This window comes from Nycticebus coucang, chromosome 17 (assembly GCF_027406575.1).
Source record: "Nycticebus coucang isolate mNycCou1 chromosome 17, mNycCou1.pri, whole genome shotgun sequence".
Lineage (NCBI taxonomy): Eukaryota > Metazoa > Chordata > Mammalia > Primates > Lorisidae > Nycticebus > Nycticebus coucang.
Window position 1 is genome coordinate 15,213,237 of NC_069796.1, and position 19,260 is coordinate 15,232,496.

At 40.3% G+C, this 19,260-nt stretch overlaps 1 protein-coding gene across 5 annotated transcripts in view; it reads left to right on the forward strand.

The window, feature by feature from the left end:
- The first annotated feature begins 11,421 nt into the window (after positions 1–11,421).
- The window catches only part of COMMD10 (COMM domain containing 10), a 191,040-nt gene continuing 183,201 nt past the window's right edge, over positions 11,422–19,260 (forward strand). For 2 of the 5 annotated variants that reach the window (XM_053566646.1, XM_053566645.1), the window contains exons 1-3: positions 11,469–11,637; positions 13,481–13,571; positions 17,828–17,938. In XM_053566646.1, the coding sequence (XP_053422621.1) occupies positions 11,579–11,637; positions 13,481–13,571; positions 17,828–17,938 (261 nt within the window). In that variant the 5' untranslated portion in view covers positions 11,469–11,578. Of the gene's footprint in view, positions 11,638–12,232; positions 12,309–13,480; positions 13,572–17,827; positions 17,939–19,260 lie in introns of those variants that run through there. The other 3 variants (XM_053566644.1, XM_053566643.1, XM_053566647.1) reach the window with 3 other exon arrangements.

A 19,260-nucleotide genomic window follows, 5' to 3' on the forward strand; every position in this document is an offset into this window, starting at 1 on the left:
ATATTCTTTTATTTTTCTTACATATTATATATTTATAATATGTTTTTAATAGAAATTATAAATTTTATCTCAATTTTAAAATTTGTGAACATAAAGCTCTACAGAGTATATTCCTTATCACTTTTAATTATCAACTATTTCCCCCAAATTTTAATTATGAGTTATTGACAAAATAGTGTAAACCATTGTCTTTTGACTAAATTCCTTTGCTCCCTTAGAGTTGGATTCTCTTACTTATAAACAAAACACCCTAGCTAATGCGGGTATTATCCAGCAAATGGAGAGACACTTACAGGTTGTTGCAGAAAACTGCTTTTTAATAAATTCCCATGGAAAGTTTTTCCTTCTCTTTCCTGAGATATAGCTAAGGTCTGATTTAAGAGGTCTGGGTGAAGGCCCACCAGTAACCAATATGTTCCCTGTAATCGGGACAGACAGGGGTGATACGACTCATGCAGTGTTTCAACTGACATGAATGGAGATCATCGTGCTCTGGGTGAGCTACCAGAAGTGAATCCCAGAGAAAGGAAAGAGAGAGAGGGAGATAGGGAAGGAGTGATGCTTTTTGTTTGAACCGCTTCAGATTCACAATCTCTTTCCAGCTTTGAATTTTTACATACAGTACTTGGCATCAGGATAGCATTAAATGATATTGTTTCTATTATTTTTGCACATATTCTTGAAAGATGAGGCTTATTTGCATTTTGTGATTGTTAATAATCCACTTTCCTAAAATATAGAGACAAATACACGCGTGGTTTTGGTGCCCTCTGCTGGCCGTTCGTATGTACTTTAGGTTGATGTCGTCGTAATGCTAGCACAGTGAACAAAACCAAGACAACTGTTTTTCAAATGGATTTGAGATTTCAAAAAACATAATACTATTTGAGGGTTTTGAGATTTTTCTCTCTTCTTTGTGACAATAGATTATTTTCTCAAAAAGTTTATTTCATTTTTTATTTAATGTTTTCAAATTCGTGATAGACTTCAACTTAGTAAATATATTTTTATTTTGGTAACTTTTCTTAACCTCAAAATTATAACTTAAAGAATAGACTTAGAAAAAAATTAAAGTTTAAAAGATATTTTGATTAAGATGTCTGACTCCCACTCTGTCTCTCTGCTAGATGGTGGTGCAGGTGCCCTGCTGTGCAGACTGGCGCCACTTCATATTTCCACCTCAGTGGCTTCCACGGTCCGGTCAGCTCCTCAGCCATCCTCACAGCAGCTATTTATACCTCTTTAATTCATCACCTATTTATCCTCTCGGCAATGTTGCCTCCTTCTTGGAAATGACAGAGGTCATCCAATACATAACCTTAATATCCTGATTCTCTCTCCTACTCCAAACATGGCAAAAATCTCTCTATATGACTTTCTTGTCTCCATTCTTCTAGTTTCAGTGAATCCAATTGGTCTCCTGTTAAAAAACAGTCATTTGGAATGGATTTCATGTCCCTGGATTCTTCAGGAATGGTACTGTAACAATCATCACCACTTCTTCCCTTTCTTCTCTATAGCTTTGCACTATTATTCTTTGCTGGCTTTTCATGGTCAGCATATGCTTATTCCTTGTGTCAGGGAGGGTCTTTCAACTGCAGAAAGCTGTGGCTAACTTAAGCTAGAAAAGATCCTACCAAATCTAAGGAAATGCAGAAGAACTTGGCCTGGGGAAGTGGTACCAGAGCAGGGCTATGAGCCCGGTAGCAACACACCATTGGCAGTGTCCTTAAGGACCAATTGTTAGGAGCTCAGCCCAGCTGGGACAGAGATCCGAGGTGTCAGACCAATTAATTTTTTTTTGAGTCAGAGTCTCATTCTGTTGCCCTGATTTTACTGTACAAAGTTCTACTGTATTTTAAACCTTCCTATTAAAAAATAAAAAGACAAGAAAGGAATGTCATGGCATCATCATAGTTCACAGCAACCTCAAATTCTTGGACTTGAGCAATCGTCTTGCCTCAGCCTCCTGAGTAGGGGACTACAGGCACCCACCACAGTGCCTGGCTAGTTTTCTATTTTTACAAGAGACAAGGTCTTGCTCTTGCTTAGGCTGGTCTCAAACTTCTGAGTTCACGGGGCTGTCCACTTTGGCGTTCCTGAGTGCTAGGATTACAGGCATGAACTGCTACATCCGGCCTCAGACTAACTAAAACAACAAGCCAGAGATGAAAGAGGAAAGCCCTTAATCACTTGCTGCAATGTGTATGCAACAGTCTGAAATCAGACTGTTACAAGATTTAATGACGTAATGCTTATAAAGCATTAAAACAATCCTGGGCACACAGCATAAATAACTTGATAAACAGTGGCTATCCTGATGTATTCAGAGCACGCACAGTGGCCTGTGCCTACATCAATGGCTGCATTTTTTCTTCATTGTTGTTATTTTGGCCTCACAATGGTTTGTAAGTTCTGTAAGAGAAGACACTTTTTTAAATACAAAGTCCCTAGCACAGACCTTGCCCAAGGTAGATATTTAATAAGTGCCTGCAGGATAAAGAAAAGTACATATTATGGGATATGAAAGTAAAATGGGAAAGGTTATGAAAGGTCCTCTGGGTTTCCTAGAAAATAACAAAAAATATTTTCATTTTTCCTTTTTCAGCTCTACTTGATGAATATTCTGAATGCTTGTTCAAATGAAATTCAAGAGTCTATCAGACAAGAACTTTTCCTTTCCTTCATCTCCACCACTACTAACATCGTCATCACCATCATGATTGTCTTCAAGAATTTTGTTTAGGTGACCATTGAATAATAATCTCCTCAGTCAGTTTGTCTGAAAAGAAATCCCTGTTGTAAGTTGGGTTCCTTGGGAAGCCAAATTTGAGGAGAGATTCCTATGCAGGAAGTTAGATGCTTTTGAGGTTCACACTTAGGGATGGCTGGGAAGCAGGGTTGGGTAGGGAAGAGGGTGAGCTGCCATGCGGTCACAATAAGCACTTGGCTGGCCACTCAGGGGACACAGTGGTGTGCTAAAACTGACTCATTCTGGCTGGGGCAGTGACCTTACACATGGCCTCCCTAGGTGCATCCATTGACCACATACCGGTAACTTGATATGTGCCAGGGTAGAAACATTTATTTTACACTCTAGGAGTTGGCAAGCACACAAATTAGCACATTTACTTTTTTCAGAGATCTGGTTGTTAAATATAACCAGTCCTCAGATTCAGGCTGCCCTGAGAAGTGGATGTGACCCTGGGCCAGGTGGTGCTCTTTGGTGGAGGCAATTCCTGAAGAGGCCTGACCACTCCACCATGTTAGAGGCAGCCTTGTGTCCTTTGTCCATGGGGACACACCTGCCCCCCAAAGGGAGGCTTCAGCACGGCATTAACTGTGGTCCCCATGCTCCATTGGTAATGCCATGAGGAAGCCCAGAGATGATATTTCCAAGTTTTATTTAGCACATTTTGACAGCACTATTCCCTTTATAATTCAAAAAGTTGAAGTTAGTTAATATGTTGTAAAAAATTAACTTTTAGAACAGTTTTAGAAAACAGATAAATTGTGAAGAATTGCAAAGATGGTGCAAAAAGTTCTGTTATACCCTATACCCAATTTCCCTTATTATTAAGACCAGTATGTTATATTTGTTACAATTAAGGAGCCAACACTGATAAATTATTAAAGTCCACCCTTTATCCAGATTTCTTTTTTTTTTTTAACCAGATTTTTTTTTTTTTTTATCCAGATTTCTTAGTTTTTACCCAATGTCCCTTTTCTGTTCCAGGATCCCATCCAGAATATGACATTACATCCAGACTCTTCCAGACTGTGACAGTTTCTCAGGCTTCCCTCGTTTCTGATGACCTTGGTAGTGTCAAGGAGCACCGGTCAGGTCTCTTGTAGACTGTCCTGGAAATGAGACTTGTCTGATGTTTTGCTCATGACTAAATTGGAGTTATGGGTTTTCGGAAGGAAGCCTGGAGAGCTTGATTGGCATTTTTATGACACCTTCCCAAGACTGCTTACTCTCAACATGATTTACATTGTTGATGTTGACCTTGATTACCTGAGGTAGCGTTTATGGGGTTCTTTGCCACAAAATTATTCTCCAACCTCCTTTACGGGCTGTCCTTTAGGAAGAAGTCACTGTGTACAGCCCGTAATTGAGGATTAGAGAGCTAGGCTTCCTCCTCCTCAGGGCAGGGAACTTATATAAATTATTTGCAGCTCTTTACAAGAGGTGTTTTCCTCTTCTCTCATTTATTTATTTATTGAATAATTATGTTTCAATACTTTGTTTATGGACTGTGGATATTTATTTTATACTTTGGTTTATAATCCTGTACTACTTAGTTTATTTTGTAGCTCAAATTATCCCAGCTTTGGCTTTTATTGGGAATTTTTTCAGTTGAAGTTTATGTCCCTTTAAAAGATCTGAATCATTGTGGACTTTTAAAATTTGTTTTAATTTTTTCTTGCTTCCTTACTTTCTGCACTGCAAGATTTTCCAGGCTTGTTTTGTATTTACTGCTGCAGTCCTAGCATCAGCCATTTCTCCAAGGAGCCCAGGTTTTTTTGTTTTTGTTTTTTTTTTAATTATTGGAGAATGGTATTTGAAACCATTCTAGTACTAGGTGTGATCAAGTGAATAGATTTCAAAATTAAAGTTAAACCTTAGATCGGATGCTCTGCAATTACCTATTTACCAACTTTCACCTTGATGTAACAAATTCTTTCATACAAAAATAAAGAAAAGGTCATGGTCATGGGGGAATCAAAAGAATATTTCATAGACACATTTGGAACAGAGTATTTTAATATTATTTGGCGATGGTGTGAAAACATTGTGAAGCATCTAGAGTTCAGGTAAGACAGCAATTATGAAAGTGCAGTTTTTTCACTCATCTTTCAAGGTCCCAATAAAACTTATTCATTTTATAATGGAATAAGCCAAGGAATCAAAAGAAAGTCATGTTCAGGGACAAGTCCTATTTTTCTTTGAGTGTAGTGTTTAAAGATTTTTATGCCCTTAGATATACCGTTTAACTAAACTGGCTTCCCAACTGAGATATTAAAAGTCTTCAGTGTAAAAGGATTTGATTTACTTTAACTTTTTCTGTCAGATACTAGCAGGATACTGGGCATTTCGAGGTCTACCAGGGAGTATGATAAGGATGGACCCATGCCTTTACCACAGTTGGTTAATGATGAAATACAATCACATATGCTTCTTTGCTAAAATGTTTGCTTCGTATAACAAATTCTCTTAAAGTGCAGAGAAGAAGGTGACTCGGTAGTTTGTACAGTAGAGAGCATGAACTGAATTGAATCCGGAAGTCTTGAAGACAGATGCTATTGGCACTTTGGGTGAACAATGGGTGATTAAGGGAGACTTTGGTTTCTACCCATTTATGTATCAGCCATGTTCCTAGGGCTTTGTAACAACTGAAATACCTCTGGAGAGATGGGAACCATTGGAAGTGTATCACAAAGGAGAAACTGTAGGCCTCTAGAGGAGTATGGGCGTGGCATGCTGGAACAAGGAGGAGGCTGGGTGACCTGGGGCTCTAAGGAGGCAGATCAGAACCTATCTAGCTCTCTGGCTTGTTCAGGAGCTTGTTATCTTTAGCAATGCTGCACTGACCTTCATCCTGAAGGAAAGAAACTGCTTCATCTTGTTAATTTTCTAATCTAAGCAAACAGAAAAGAGAAAACCTTTTAAAATCCTGAGCAAACAAGTGAAAGGCAGTTATATTGAGGAACTATATTAATATGTTTGCATTTTTTTCCAAATGCAGTAATATTAATAATTTACTTTGAATGTTTCTTTACTTTCATGTGCATGCACACAACTTAATTTTGATAATGATTAATGAATTAATAATATTTAGAAAATTATTTAGAATGATGTTAATGTTTAGGTCTCCCAAAATATTTCTATTGGCATGTAACCTATTTTAGTACCTAATATATAAAAAAATCCTAAATACATAACTAATTTTTTTCATTAGTTTTTGAATAATGACTTTACTGTTTTTATAAAAATAATTCATTCTCTTATTGGAAATTCAAGTAATACTGAGAAGTACAAAGTAGAAGGTAAAAAGTTACAAAAAAATCTCACTAGCCAGAAAAAATCGTGCACATTAAGTAAACCTAATTCTGGGGATTGCTGTATACATATTTGTATCTAACTCTCAGTCTACATGCTGTATATATAATGCACATGATGTAGATAAATGGAAATGATTTTATTAAGGCAGATAAGAGAAGGGAAATAAACTGAAGAAGTAGCTGCATTTTACGGCATTGTTTCTTTAACAAAGAGATGTTTGTTCCTAAAATTTTCCCCTGGGTCATAAACTCCAATGCCTTTAGGTATAGTGACAATGTGATTCATGAAGCAAGCTACAGATATTAAATTGCTTGTACTGTTTTCAAAATAAAAATCTCTCTGGTTACATTGCCTAAGTTATTACTGAGTAGCTGAAACAAAACGAGCAGGCAACATTTATCCACGGTCCATGCATGAGTCATGGTCAGACTGTACTTCTCCAGATTTGCTACTTTGCAAAGTTTTTAAAAAGATTATAAGAAACTTTAAGTAAATATATATATATATATATATTTTTTTTTTTTTTTTGTAGAGACAGAGTCTCACTTTACTGCCCTCAGTAGAGTGCCATGATGTCACAGGACTCACAGCAACCTCCAGCTCTTGGGCTTCTGCGATTCTGCCTCAGCCTCCAGAGCAGCTGGGACTACAGGCACCTGCCACAACGCCCGGCTATTTTTTTGTTGTTGCAGTTTGGCCGGGGTCGGGTTTGACCCTCGGTATATGGGGCCGGCGCCCTACTCACTGAGCCACAGGCACCACCTATAAATTTATATTTTTAAGGGATATATTTCATTTAGGACAAAATTTATGGATTCCTTGCTATTAAAGAAATAAGTACTCTTGGGCCAGGTGCAGTGGCTCATGCCTGTAATCCCGGCACTCTGGGAAGCTGAAGAGGGTGGATTGCTTGAGCTCAGGAATTCAAGACCAGACTGAGCCAGAGCAAGACCCCATCTTGAAAACTAGCTGGGCATTGTGGCAGGTGCCTGTAGTCCTAGCTACTTGGGAGGTTGGGGCAGGAGGATCACTTGAGCCAAAGAGTTTGAGGTTGCTGTGAGCTGTGATGCCAGAGAACTCCACCGAGGATGACAAAATAAAACTCTGTCTCAAAGAAAAAAAGAAATTAGTACTTTTAAAACTTTATTCTACCTATTTTATCCATTTAAAAATTAGTCCTCTAAGCTATTACCAAACATTATAACATTTATATTCAATTTCAAAATGAACTAAATTTTAGTTTTAAAGTTCACTACAGGCCATACAATTTTTATTCCTGAATTCTTTATTTTTATTAATGTCTTGATTGGCTTGTTTTCTACTATCAATTTTTCCAAAAAGAACTCTTGAAGGCTATAAATGTAATCATGTTTGATGATATCTTTATAATCTTATAGCATGTTGCCTGGACATAATACACTTTTCTCAAAACTTTGTAGACATTTTCTATAGAGAAGTCTGAGAGTTATTATTTTGCTCTTGTAAATGATTTTCTTTCCACTTGGCTGCCTGAAGGAATTTTTCTTTAAGTTTGATCATTTTACTGGTGTTTGTCCCACTCATCATTCTCTATCAGTCCTTCTGGAAAACAATGCGTTCTTGCATTAAACTGCAGATTCCTTTTTTCCAACATTAATGGGAAAATGTCTTCTATTAAATATTTGTTTTCATTATCTAGGCAAAATGGACTCTCCACCCCAAATCTGGCTTGGTGTCTAAGACTGATGAGGCTGTGCATGCAGCTGGGAGTTATAAAAATATCTATTACTTGCATAATGAGGCTTCTAAGGAGAGCAGAGGAGACTCCCATGCAGATCCGAAAATTGGTTGAGAGAGCAAGGAAGAGCAACTGGCATGGGGTTCATCGTGGCTAAGGGTCAGGGCCAGGGTGAGGGCCGCTGCCTGTAGCGTGGGGCTTTGTGGTTTGAGTTTCTTTCTAGTGCCAAAGGGGGGAGCACTGGGCTTCCTTAACTCAACACTTTGCCCAGATGTCAGGCAGAAGGGGAAGAGGGCGTAGTGGGGCTTAAAAACTGTCAGCAGTCAAACCTCAAAAATGGAGCGAGACTCTTTATGCAATAATTGAATGCATTTTTGCATCTGTTCGTTAGGTTTTTTGCCACAGGGACAAAGGGATTCTTACATTGGCTTTTGTTCTCAGAATCTACTTTGTTGGTGCTTATTCCTTTGCTTTTACTACAAATAACCCATCCTCTCTGTCAATAATTTGATTGGAAATTGTATCTATTTTCTTGCAGTTTCTATTTTATATGACATGAGGGTGTATGTTTTTAGTGCTAAACTTCTTTCTTTGGTTTTGTGCTGGGTTGTTTTATTGTGTTTTAGCTCTTATTCCACTGAACTAATTTCCTTAGGGAGTTTTTGCTTAAGGTTTTTGAAACTTTCATCCGTTTTGCATGTTGTCTAACGTTCCTTCAAATATTTTTCTAAAGGCTCAGTGCATAGTTGTGCCACTTCTTCCTTTCCTACTGTGTTTAGCATGGAAACCTCTACCCAGACCTCTGTTTTCTCTGTGTTCTGGCTTCTTGGTTCTTCTGCTGACTCATGGGAGAGCTGTTTATCTTTCCATCTACAATTCCAGCTCCATATTGCACTCTATCAACTTTTTAATAAAAGCTTAAAAGAAAGCTGGGGCTGAGGGTAGCATTTGTTAGTGGGTTTAGTTTTCTGTTCTGTGTCAGGATTGACTCTACTTTGCAGGGGCGAGTCTAGTCCATGAGGGTGTATGTACCCGCAGGCTTCAGATCAGCCCTTCTTTATTTGGGGAGCCCCCAGAGCTCTGATTCCTCTTGAGTCAGCCCTACTTGTTCACGTCCTTATTTCCTTCTTTCATTTCCATTTAGCACAGGGAAAGGATTGTGGGTTTCAGTGTTAACAATGAGGCAAGGCTGTTAAGGGAAGACTTTTCACCGCAGCTGCACTGTAACCTTTTCTACTCCCTTCTCCCAAGTGTATCATTTATTCTTATTTTCTCTTTTCTCTTCAAATATGCTAGCTCCCTATTTACCGTTTGGGATAATTAGATGTAATGTAATTTTTCTGCCTTACTGCATTCCTTTTCCCCTGACTCACATGCATCAAGAGAGTGATCCTTGGAGCTTCCTCTGGCCTCTGCCATCCTGCATTGACCTGCAGGGACTTAATTCTCCAGGGATTTCCCATGACTTTTTCTTGGCTGAAATCTTTAATTCCCTCTCCAAATTGGGGAATAGAAAGAAGATATTCATGATTCTGTGGGAAGTTTCTTTTCCTATCACTGATTCAGCCAGTTGGGGACCACCTTTAAGATCTAGCTTAGCTAAGGCAGAGCTCTTTCTTTTTCGGTCAGATATTTTGTTTTCAAGTATATTATTCAGTTATGTTTCTTTCTGTGTTTGCTAATGATGAGTGGATTTCTTTTTCCTGTTGTCTATTTGTGGTGTTACTAATTTTTATTTCCTTTACTACTCACCGGGTAAAAGCCAATCTGTATTCTTCCCTTACTGGAATGTGTCCGTAGGGAAAGCACCATCTGATTCTTTTCAGACAGCGTTCACTGGTGAACTTTACTGAAGAAACCCGCCTTTCACACATCCTGCGTGTAAATACCAGTTCTTTTAATAGCACAGGCCCCTGAGAAGCAGAATGCAGGAAATAGGTGCAAATGAAAATGGAAGGGTGATAATTTGAGATGCTTTACAACTTTGAGAATAGATTAGAATTGGATTTGTTCATCAGTCCCAAGGTGTATTTTTGCCACATTTTAATAAAAGTCCCTTCTTATCCCCTTCCCCACCGTCCATTTGGCTAAGGGTGGGGAAACATAAATATTATGCTATGTTTTGTAAATAGTTCAGGAGGAGGTGAACTTCACTAAACATTTGAGTGGCTCTACTTCAGGCAATGTGTCAAAATGAAAGTGAAATGATTAAGGGACTGGGACCTTTTATAGTTGCAGGTAAAGTAATCTATGTTTGGATCTGAGACTTATAATTTATGTAGATTCACATAAGTCTTTTTCAGATGTGAATACATTGGGGAGTATGTGGAGTGTTGTGAAACTAAATGTATTTGTATGTGTTAAACACACTGTATAATTGACTCAATTATCCACGTGGAGATTATTCACTTTTAATTTGCAATCTGGCTTCTCTTTTCAGTTAAGATGTTTTTGGGCTGCTCCAAGAATGCCAACTAATTTAAATAATAATTTAAGTAAAACATAATTAGAAAGGAAAATTAAATTCAATCTTTTGCCTGCTCTTTAAGATTCTACCGCTGATGCACCCAGTTATCTTTTCATTCTCCGATGCCTTGTTAGTACCACAGGATTCCAGCAATTATTACAATACTTTCCTAGGTAGCTTTCCTGCTTACCTCGTTCCAATCCATTCATCAAAAAAAGAGCACCCAGAGGTCAAGCACCAACTTTCTGTACTTGAAAACCCAACAGTTAATGGGTACCCACCGCTTACCAGATGAAATGCATATGTCACAACCTGTCACTAACGATTCCTCGAGCCTAAATTCCTGACTATTTTAACGTTCAAACTGCTCTTCTGTTCCTCTTTGTACACGCTTCTCCCTGAAGTGCACAGCCTCACCCTGCTGTCTCTGCCCACCCACCCCGAGGCCACCTGCCCAGCGAGCTCTTCCGGATCTACCTCCCCTGCCTTTCACTGTTCCCACCTCTCAATGTCCTTACCAAGGTATTAGTGCGAACGCCCGGTGCTCACCGGTGAAATCCCTGATGGCCCGCTGTGTGGCGATTCATTTTCTCGATTACGCCGTGTCAGACTCAAAAGAGGGTCGCAACAAATGCTGGTCCATTTAAACTGCTGGCAACCCCTGCGGGCAGGAATGGAGGTCTTCCCCAGTGCCTGGCACACAGTAGGACCTCCGTGAATGTTGAAGGAATTGAGCGTCTATGCTACAAGCTCCGGGTTGCACCCGGGGATGCAGACACAGGAGCGCTGGTGACACAGCGCCCGGTATGGAACTGGAGGCCCTACCCGTCCAGCCCGGTGATGCCCGGCGTCCCGGGCACGCTCCAGGGAGCGCGCCGTCCACCTGTCGCAGGCTACTGCTGTCGGACTTGCTTAAATTTGCTCTATTTAAAAAAAAAGGTGTGTGTGGGGGGTCTAACACACACACACACGCACACCCCATCCAAGGCTGTACACACTTACCACATGAGCAAATATATAGATCAATCAATCAATACATAAAGTCATCGGCACAGCCCTCTCCCCGACACGGGGAGACGAGACCCGCGGGAAGGCCCGAGTGCTGCCGCTCGGCCCCCCAGCACCGCAGGGCGGGTACCGGCCCCGGCGGCCGCAGCGCGGCTTGGACCTTCCGGGTCTCCGTCGGCCGCGGCCGCCATTGGCTGGGCTCGGCGCAGCTGACGGGCGGCGGCCGGCGGGGGGCGCGGAGGATGGCGGCGTCGGCGGCGCCGATCCTGAGGGAGAGCCCCAGGTAGCCGAGCCGCCGAGCACGCGTGGTAACGTTGTGATGGCGCCGACAGGCCCGCGCGAGGATGTCCCTGCTGCCTGGGCGCCGGGGCGGGCCGGGTAGGGAGGGCTGGGCTGCCGCGTCCCGACGCGGCCCGGCTGCTGGGCGGAAGTGCGCGCGGGGCCGGTGGCGCCTCTGCCTGCGGTGGTCACCTGCGCGGGGCTGTCCCCTGCGCTGGGCTCACGGCACGCCGGGCAGCTGGGCGGTAGGAACCTTCCTGGGCGCGGCACTGGGTCCTGCGAAGTCACAAGGCGCGGCGTTGCGTTTCCGTTTTCAATTCTTTGTCAGACTTTTCTGGTGCTGAGAGTGAGTCGCCCTGGTACTGGAGGGTCTTTCATACCAAACACGTGTTAATAACCCCTTTTTTTTCTTTAGAGACAGAGTCTCACTTTGTCGCCCTCAGTAGAGTGCTTCGGCGTCACAGCTCACAGCTACCTCCAGCTCTTGGGCTTAGGAGATTCTCTTGCCTCAGCCTCCCAAGTAGCTGGGACCACAGGCGCCCACCACAATGCCCAGCTATTTTTTTGTTGCACTTTGGCCAGGGCCGGGTTTGAACCCACCACCCTCCGTATGTGGGGCCGGCGCCCTACCCACTGAGCCACAGGTGCCACCCCAATGCCTGGCTATTTTTTTTTTTGTTTGTTTTTTAAGAGAGAGAGTCTCACTCTGTTGCCCTTGCTAGAGTGCGATGACGTCGCAGCTCACAGCAACCTCCCGCTCCTGGGCTCAGGTGATTCTCTTGCCTCAGCCTCCCAAGTAGCTGGGACCACAGGCGCCCGGCTATATTTTTTTACAGTTTGGCCGGGGCCGGGTTTGAAGCTGCCACCCTCGGTATATGGGGCCGGCGCTCTACTCACTGAGCCACAGGCGCCACCCAAGGGAGTTAATTTTTTTTTTTTTTTGCAATTTTTGGCCCGGGCCAGGTTTGAACCTGCCACCTGCGGTATATGGGGCGGGCGCCCTAAGATCAGATGGGCCTCGGTTAGGAGTTTTTTGCTGGTGATCTTATTTTGCTAGACTTTGGTAAACTTGCTTTTGGTAACATTCCATGTCATTTATATTTGGTTAATTTCAGTGTATGTTAGGTAAAGTTAGCTGCCCACGGTAGTAATGCAAAGTCCTCCATTTAAATAAAATTTAATGAAAAATAAGTAATAGTACAGGTGGTGTGTGGATACAGAAAAAGTACTGAAGTATGTAGAGGAATAATGGAAGTTCGTCCCTGGCTGGATTGGGCAAAAATCTTCTGAAGAAGAGAATTGTCATCTTAAGTTCCTTCTTAAATTCCTTTGGTTTCCATAGTCTAATACCAGTGTCCTGGAGAGCACACACTTCATCAGTAAACCCATCCAACATGATGCAGTAGAATTTTTCTCATTCTCTCATTTAAAGTTGATTATTACAATTGAAACAGGGTTTTAAAACAACTGTATGCTCAGTGAGTCCCAATGATTTTGTATGCATTTTTTTCAGTTCTGTTATTGGCTGTACAGTATTTTATACGTTTTTAGTAGTTGCCTTAGTTGCTGCGCCCCTCCTCCCACTCCTTTTGGAGTCCCAGTTTGGGGTGAGTCTCAGTTTGGGGTAAGTGGTTATATAAACAACCACTGCTAAATTAATGCCCTTCCCCCACAGAGTACCCCTCCTAGTAAAGCTTCCTCTAGTAGTTTGTTTTGCCCAAAAGAAAAGAAAATTTGCCGCACGGACACTTTCATTTTGGGGGCATATTTTTGTTTGCCCTGCCTCTTTTGCTGCCTCTCTCTCTGTTTTTCTTTATTTCACTCAGACCTAGCATAAACCAATCAGAGTTGTTGAAATGAAAACTTACAGACAATTATTTATAGCAAGTACAATTCAACTTGGAAAACTCACTTTAAAACTTTGTTTTACAAATTTATTTAGCATGAAAAAAGCAGTGTCACTGATAAATGTGATAGATATAGGAAGATTTCCACGATTGCTCACTCGGATTCTTCAAAAACTTCACTTGAAGGTTTGTATTTTTATATTTCTGTGGATTGTAATACTTCCTTCGATTTCATGAAAATCTATTATTATTTGGAGAATTTTTTTGCAAAGTATAATGTTCACAGGGACACTGGGTCTATGGAAGATTTTATAATATTTCATGGTTAAAAATTTGGGAAATTCAGTTTTCAATAAAGTTAATTTTATTTTATTATGGAACTTTTTCAGTCTATTTATATTCTAGTATTTGTGGTAAGTATTTAAGGGTGAATAGGCTATGTAACATTTTCCAAATGTGTTTGATCTTGGGACTGTTTCATTATGGTATACATTCAGGGACTAATGGTCAGTGGAATATGAGTTGGAAAAATTCTGATTTAATGGTTTCATTGTTTTTCTCAGTAATTCTGTGGTATTTGCTATTGGACAGTATTTGATCCTTCATTTAATTTGGCTCCTCTTTTACTTTTGTTTCAAGAGTGTGGTTATTTTTAGACATGTGGATATTTAGTAATATATCTCCTGGTACTAATGTAAGTTAATTTCTTTGTCAGGATATAAGAATGTAATTCCGGGCCTGATGCAGTGACTCATGCCTATAATCCTCGCACTCTGGGAGGCTGAGGCAGGTAGATTGCCTGAGCTCATGAGTTTCAGACCAGTTTGAGGTAGAGCAAGACCCCAGCTCAAAAAATAGCCAGGTGTTGCAGCAAGCACTTGTAGTCCCAGCTACTTGGGAGGCTGAGGCAAGGATCACTTGAGCCCAAGAGTTTGCTGTTGAGCTATGACAAATTGAGATTCTGTCTCAAAAAAAAAAAAAAAGAATTTAATTCCATCTTACCCATGTTTATGGAGGCTCTGCTGACAGCTCTCCTAGTGCCAGTTATCACCATCAGTGAGAACTGGGACTTTCTCCTCTTCTTTTTCTTGCCCAGGAGCTGGCCCCAATGTCATGTCCTTTTTTCTTCTGCAGTGTCCTTTAAATCCAAGTTCTCACAGTCCTAGTTAGATCCTTATTATCTCTCCCTTGGATGACAGGTATCCTTGCCTGTCTTCATAATGTTATCTCAGTTATCTTTGTCAAATTTGTTTTCCTAAAAAAGGATCTATTATATTTTTATACTGTTCAGAGCCATCAGTGACTGTCCATTGCCCTATGGGGAAGAGTTCAAAATCCTTAACCTTGAGCACAAGACACATTATACATGGCTGCAACCCATATTCTCCCCACTTTGTCAGGGCTGCAGTCACACTGGACAGTAGTACCCTTTTATTACAACTTGTTGTGAACTTTCCAGCTGTGTGTGTGTGCATATACTCTTTTTCATTCCTACCTGTCCTTCTTCCCTTATTTACTGAGTAAACTGCATATTCATCCTTCAAGCATTTTGCAGTATCCTTTTCGGCAGTTTGTTGTTCTCTCCTCTGTGCTTCTAAAACACTTGGTTTACTCTTACTGCACTTCAGTAACTGTCTAAGTATTTGTTTCATGAGGAGAAGGCAACCAAATCCCTAAACGTTTTTACTGACTTAACCTTCCTCTGCCCTTAAATGTCTTCAGGGTGTCTACTCATCTTTCTCAGACCAATACATGGCTCAGACCAATACATGGCTACTTACACAGTTGGCTTTCAGTAGGTATTCTTGGGGTTCTTTTTCTTACCAGGGGAAAGGCAAAAAAAAAAAAAATAATAATAAATAAATAAAAAGTAGGTCCTTTGTATTCCTGCCTATCAGGAATTTGTGATGTAGATGGAGAGACAACAATTAAAACATTATTTGATGTTTGCTATTCATAAAGTTCATTCTTTGCTCCATGACCAGTCTTGTTCTAATAGCTCTGTATTATGAACTCTTCTAACCCTTACATCAACTTGAAGAAATCGGCACTATTGTCATGCTCATTTTTTAAATGAAAAAACTGAGGTAAAACCAATTAAGTAACGTGCCCAAGGTCACATGGCTAGCTAAAAAGACAGTTATTTTAGCTATCTCCAGAATCCATCACTTAACCCATTACATTAAATCTCAGAAAAGAATATGAAACATTTTCTGAATCAGCCCAAAAGTGAATGGTATAGGCAATAGATAATAGAAGTCCTTTATTTCTAGAGTGGATGGCTGCCTTCTTAATATATAAAACAATATGGGACAAGAAAGTCTTGTACACACTTTTTGTTCTTCATACTGAGTCACTTTTCAGGACAATTGTGATGTGTAGTTTGCTTTTGACCCTTTCGGTCACATCTGGAGTTGAGAATAAATTTTACAGTTAACTGAGTGATTGAAGTATTCCGTGGAGGTGCTGAACGCCATGTCTTCAGAGTAGGGGAGTGGAGATGAGAGGGGATGTACTTGTTGAGAACCGAAGCTACCAAGGATGGAAATGTATGCATGTAATACTTGCCTTCCAAGAAAATACCAGGAAAGGTGTTAGTTTTTTTTCCCCCCCTGGCAGTATTAGGGGATGATCTTTTAGAGGGACTGCTATTGTAATAGGGCTCTTGAGTCAAGTTGGCAATGAATTTCAAGACCTACTAATTTTCCTTTATGTACTCCAGGTCTGTCAAGTTGGCCTTGGCTTTGAGACAAGCAGAGAGCCCTTACAATAGTAGAACCAGAAAAGATAGGTAAATTGGTGAAGAGTTTTAGGGATTTGGTTGCCATTCTAAATGCCATCATTGTAGAATTTTAATTTTGTCAAGTTCTGATTATGAGCAGAAGATATCTTTTTTAATACAGACTGGTTTCTTGGAATTCCTAGTAGGAATCAACATGAGGAAACTAAGGCATCTTAGGCATACAATATGGGCATGCTTGAACATGGATCTGGGGGTTCTTTTTTCCCTTTTTTTGTGAGACAAGGTCTTGTTCTGTCACCTGGGTTGGAGTATAGTGGCACAATCATAGCTTACTAGAATCTTAACTCCTGGGGTCAAGCAGTCCTCTCGTCTCAAGCCTATTGAGAAGCTAGGACTAAGTACCTGCCACTACATCTGCCTATTTTTTAAATTTTTTTTGTAGAGACAGGGTCTCTACAACTTGCCAACCCAGGTTGGTCTTAAACCCCTGGCCTTCCAGAAAGCTGAGATATAGGCAGCAGAGTTATTGTGACTTGTCTGGGGGTCCTTCATTGAACTAGTCGTCTTCCTGGTTTATCCTAGCATACACAAATATGTGGGGTTTTTTCCATTTGTTTTGTTTTGTCTTGGTATAATGTGTGTGGAGGCACCGATGGCATTTAATAGCCGTGGCCTTTTAAACATAATGCCACGTGTAGGATAGTCCTGCACAAAGACTTGTCCAATCCAGCATGCCCGCACTCTGCATTGGGAAACACTGATGGGAGTCAGATGGACTCTAGAGCTGGGAATTCAGATATAAACATTTTTGGCTTCCCAGCTTCAAAAGTAGCTGTCACAACTCATGCAGGAAAAAAATTTCATATACTCGGGTCCATAGGAGAGACTTTTAGACCCTCGCACAAAGCCTACTGAAGTAACTGTGCTGTATATTCTGGGAGGTCATTTGGCTTCTTCACCATAGCATACTAGAAACAGCAAACTGGGGGATGAAGGTGCTGTTGTCACAGGGATGTAGGCAGCTTCAGGAAGTGACTGCTGACCATGAACTGAAATGGAAGAATTATGAAAATCAGACACAAGAACTATAAAAGCACAGAAGGCAGGTTTCTTTTCTTTCTTTTGGGGGTAGAGTGCTGTGGGTGGGTTGGGGGTAGAGTGCTGTGGCATCATGGCTCATATCAACCTCAAACTCTTGGTCTCAAGAGATCCTCTTGCCTCAGCCTCCCAAGCAGCTGTGACTACAGGTCACCACAACACTTGGCTAGCTTTTCTGTTTCTAATACAGACAGGGTCTCACTCTTGCTCAGGCTGGTCTTGAACCCCTGAGCTCAGGCCATCCACCCACCTCAGTCTTCCAGAGTGCTAGGGTTATAGGAGTGATCCACTGCGCCCAGCCGCTTTTTCTTTCTTAACTGAACTTACACATTTTCCATTTATCTCAGCAGTTCTTTAGGCTACTGCATGCAGTACAGAACTTTGAAGCTCATAACTATGACTTTTAATTCAGTTTTTTTTTGTTCATAAAAATCTACAATGGGCACCATACATTTTAGGAATTTACAAGCATATCACTTCCTTTTCACCATGTATTCACTTTTCCTTAAAGTTCTCATCTTATATATGAATAAATGAATCTTTTGTTAAGTGTAAGTTTTTCAAGTGCCTGAATGTGTGCTAATAGATTTCCATGTTGTAGGCTGAGAGCAGTTTCAGTGAAGAAGAGGAAGAAAAACTTCAAGCTGCATTTTCTCTAGAGAAACAAGATCTCCACCTGGTTCTTGAAACAATATCATTTATTTTAGAACAGGTATTTTATTGCCTCAGGTTTCCTGACTGTGGTTTGTTCATTATATATTTGTATTGCTATGATATCTGTAACAGTCTGTGTTTTTATAAAAAAGTTTCTAAGGTGAAAGCTGTGAATATATTTTGCTCAACAAATGCAATGTAGTAAAAACATTTGAAGATTTATAACGTATTTGACAATATGAGTTGAGACTCATTGATTTGAGATAGTTATAAAATATTTGAATTCATTGCTACTTGATATAATTTGGAAACAAATGATTTGGGGCATACATCTGACTAGGATGATAAATAGGGCATTTAAAAAAAGAAGTGGATACTGATTGTTCTTCCCACTGAGCTGCCATTCTGCATCTTTTCTTCTCAGCTAAATTCATTCATTATATAAGCTCCTGTTCAAGTCATACCTTTGGACTTCAGCTGTGGCCCCTTAACACTTGCCCCTATTTGGATTTCTTTGTCCTTGGCTTATCATAGTAGAGTACGGTTAGTCTTGTATTAGTTTGCATGTGTCAGTTATGTCTCCTTCACCAGATTTTGAATTTATGGGGAGCAAGAATTATGTTTTTTGTGTATCTTGTGTAAGCCTGTCACATTGCTGGTGCTTAAAATAGATCCTCAATAAATTCCTGTTGGTTGATCAAATAGGAATATTTCTGAAATAAAAGTTTAAATAGTCTGGAGCTTGGTGAGCCTTCCAGTAAACAGATACTATTAGGAGGATAAGCTGTCAGCCTTCGACAGATTACAGATCCTAACGAAAACTGTGGTTCTAACCCGTCATAGTTTTTCAACTGAGGAAAAGGGTCCTAGAATAGGATGGCACAACATGAGGTTGATGGGAAAGTTGTTCCAGAATATTGTAGGAAACAGAACAGGTATCATTGTTAAAAAATTGTACAATTTTTTAAACATACTACTAAGAAAATTGGGAGATGAGGTACTTTTGAGATAGTGCTTTTGGGGGAAAAATTTGTTAGTTGAGAATAAAACCATTGTACACTTCTTTGAAATAATTAAGCAAAGTGAGAAAACATAATTTTAAATAGGGTACCATTTACATAACCAACACCAAAGAGCATTTTGATGATTAAGTGGAGTTAGGATAGGCAAAAATGAAAAAAATTTAGCCTGAACAATTTAGGCCATTTTATTCTGAACCTTCTAGTTCTTTGTTTTATATTTCATTATTTGTAAAATAACCACAAATGTCTGGAATAGGAATGTGAAATATTCTTTTGATTTAAATAATTTAAAAATAATTTTGTGTTGATTACAATGTGTGGTTTCTGTGTGCATATGAAAGATACATGCATTTTTTTT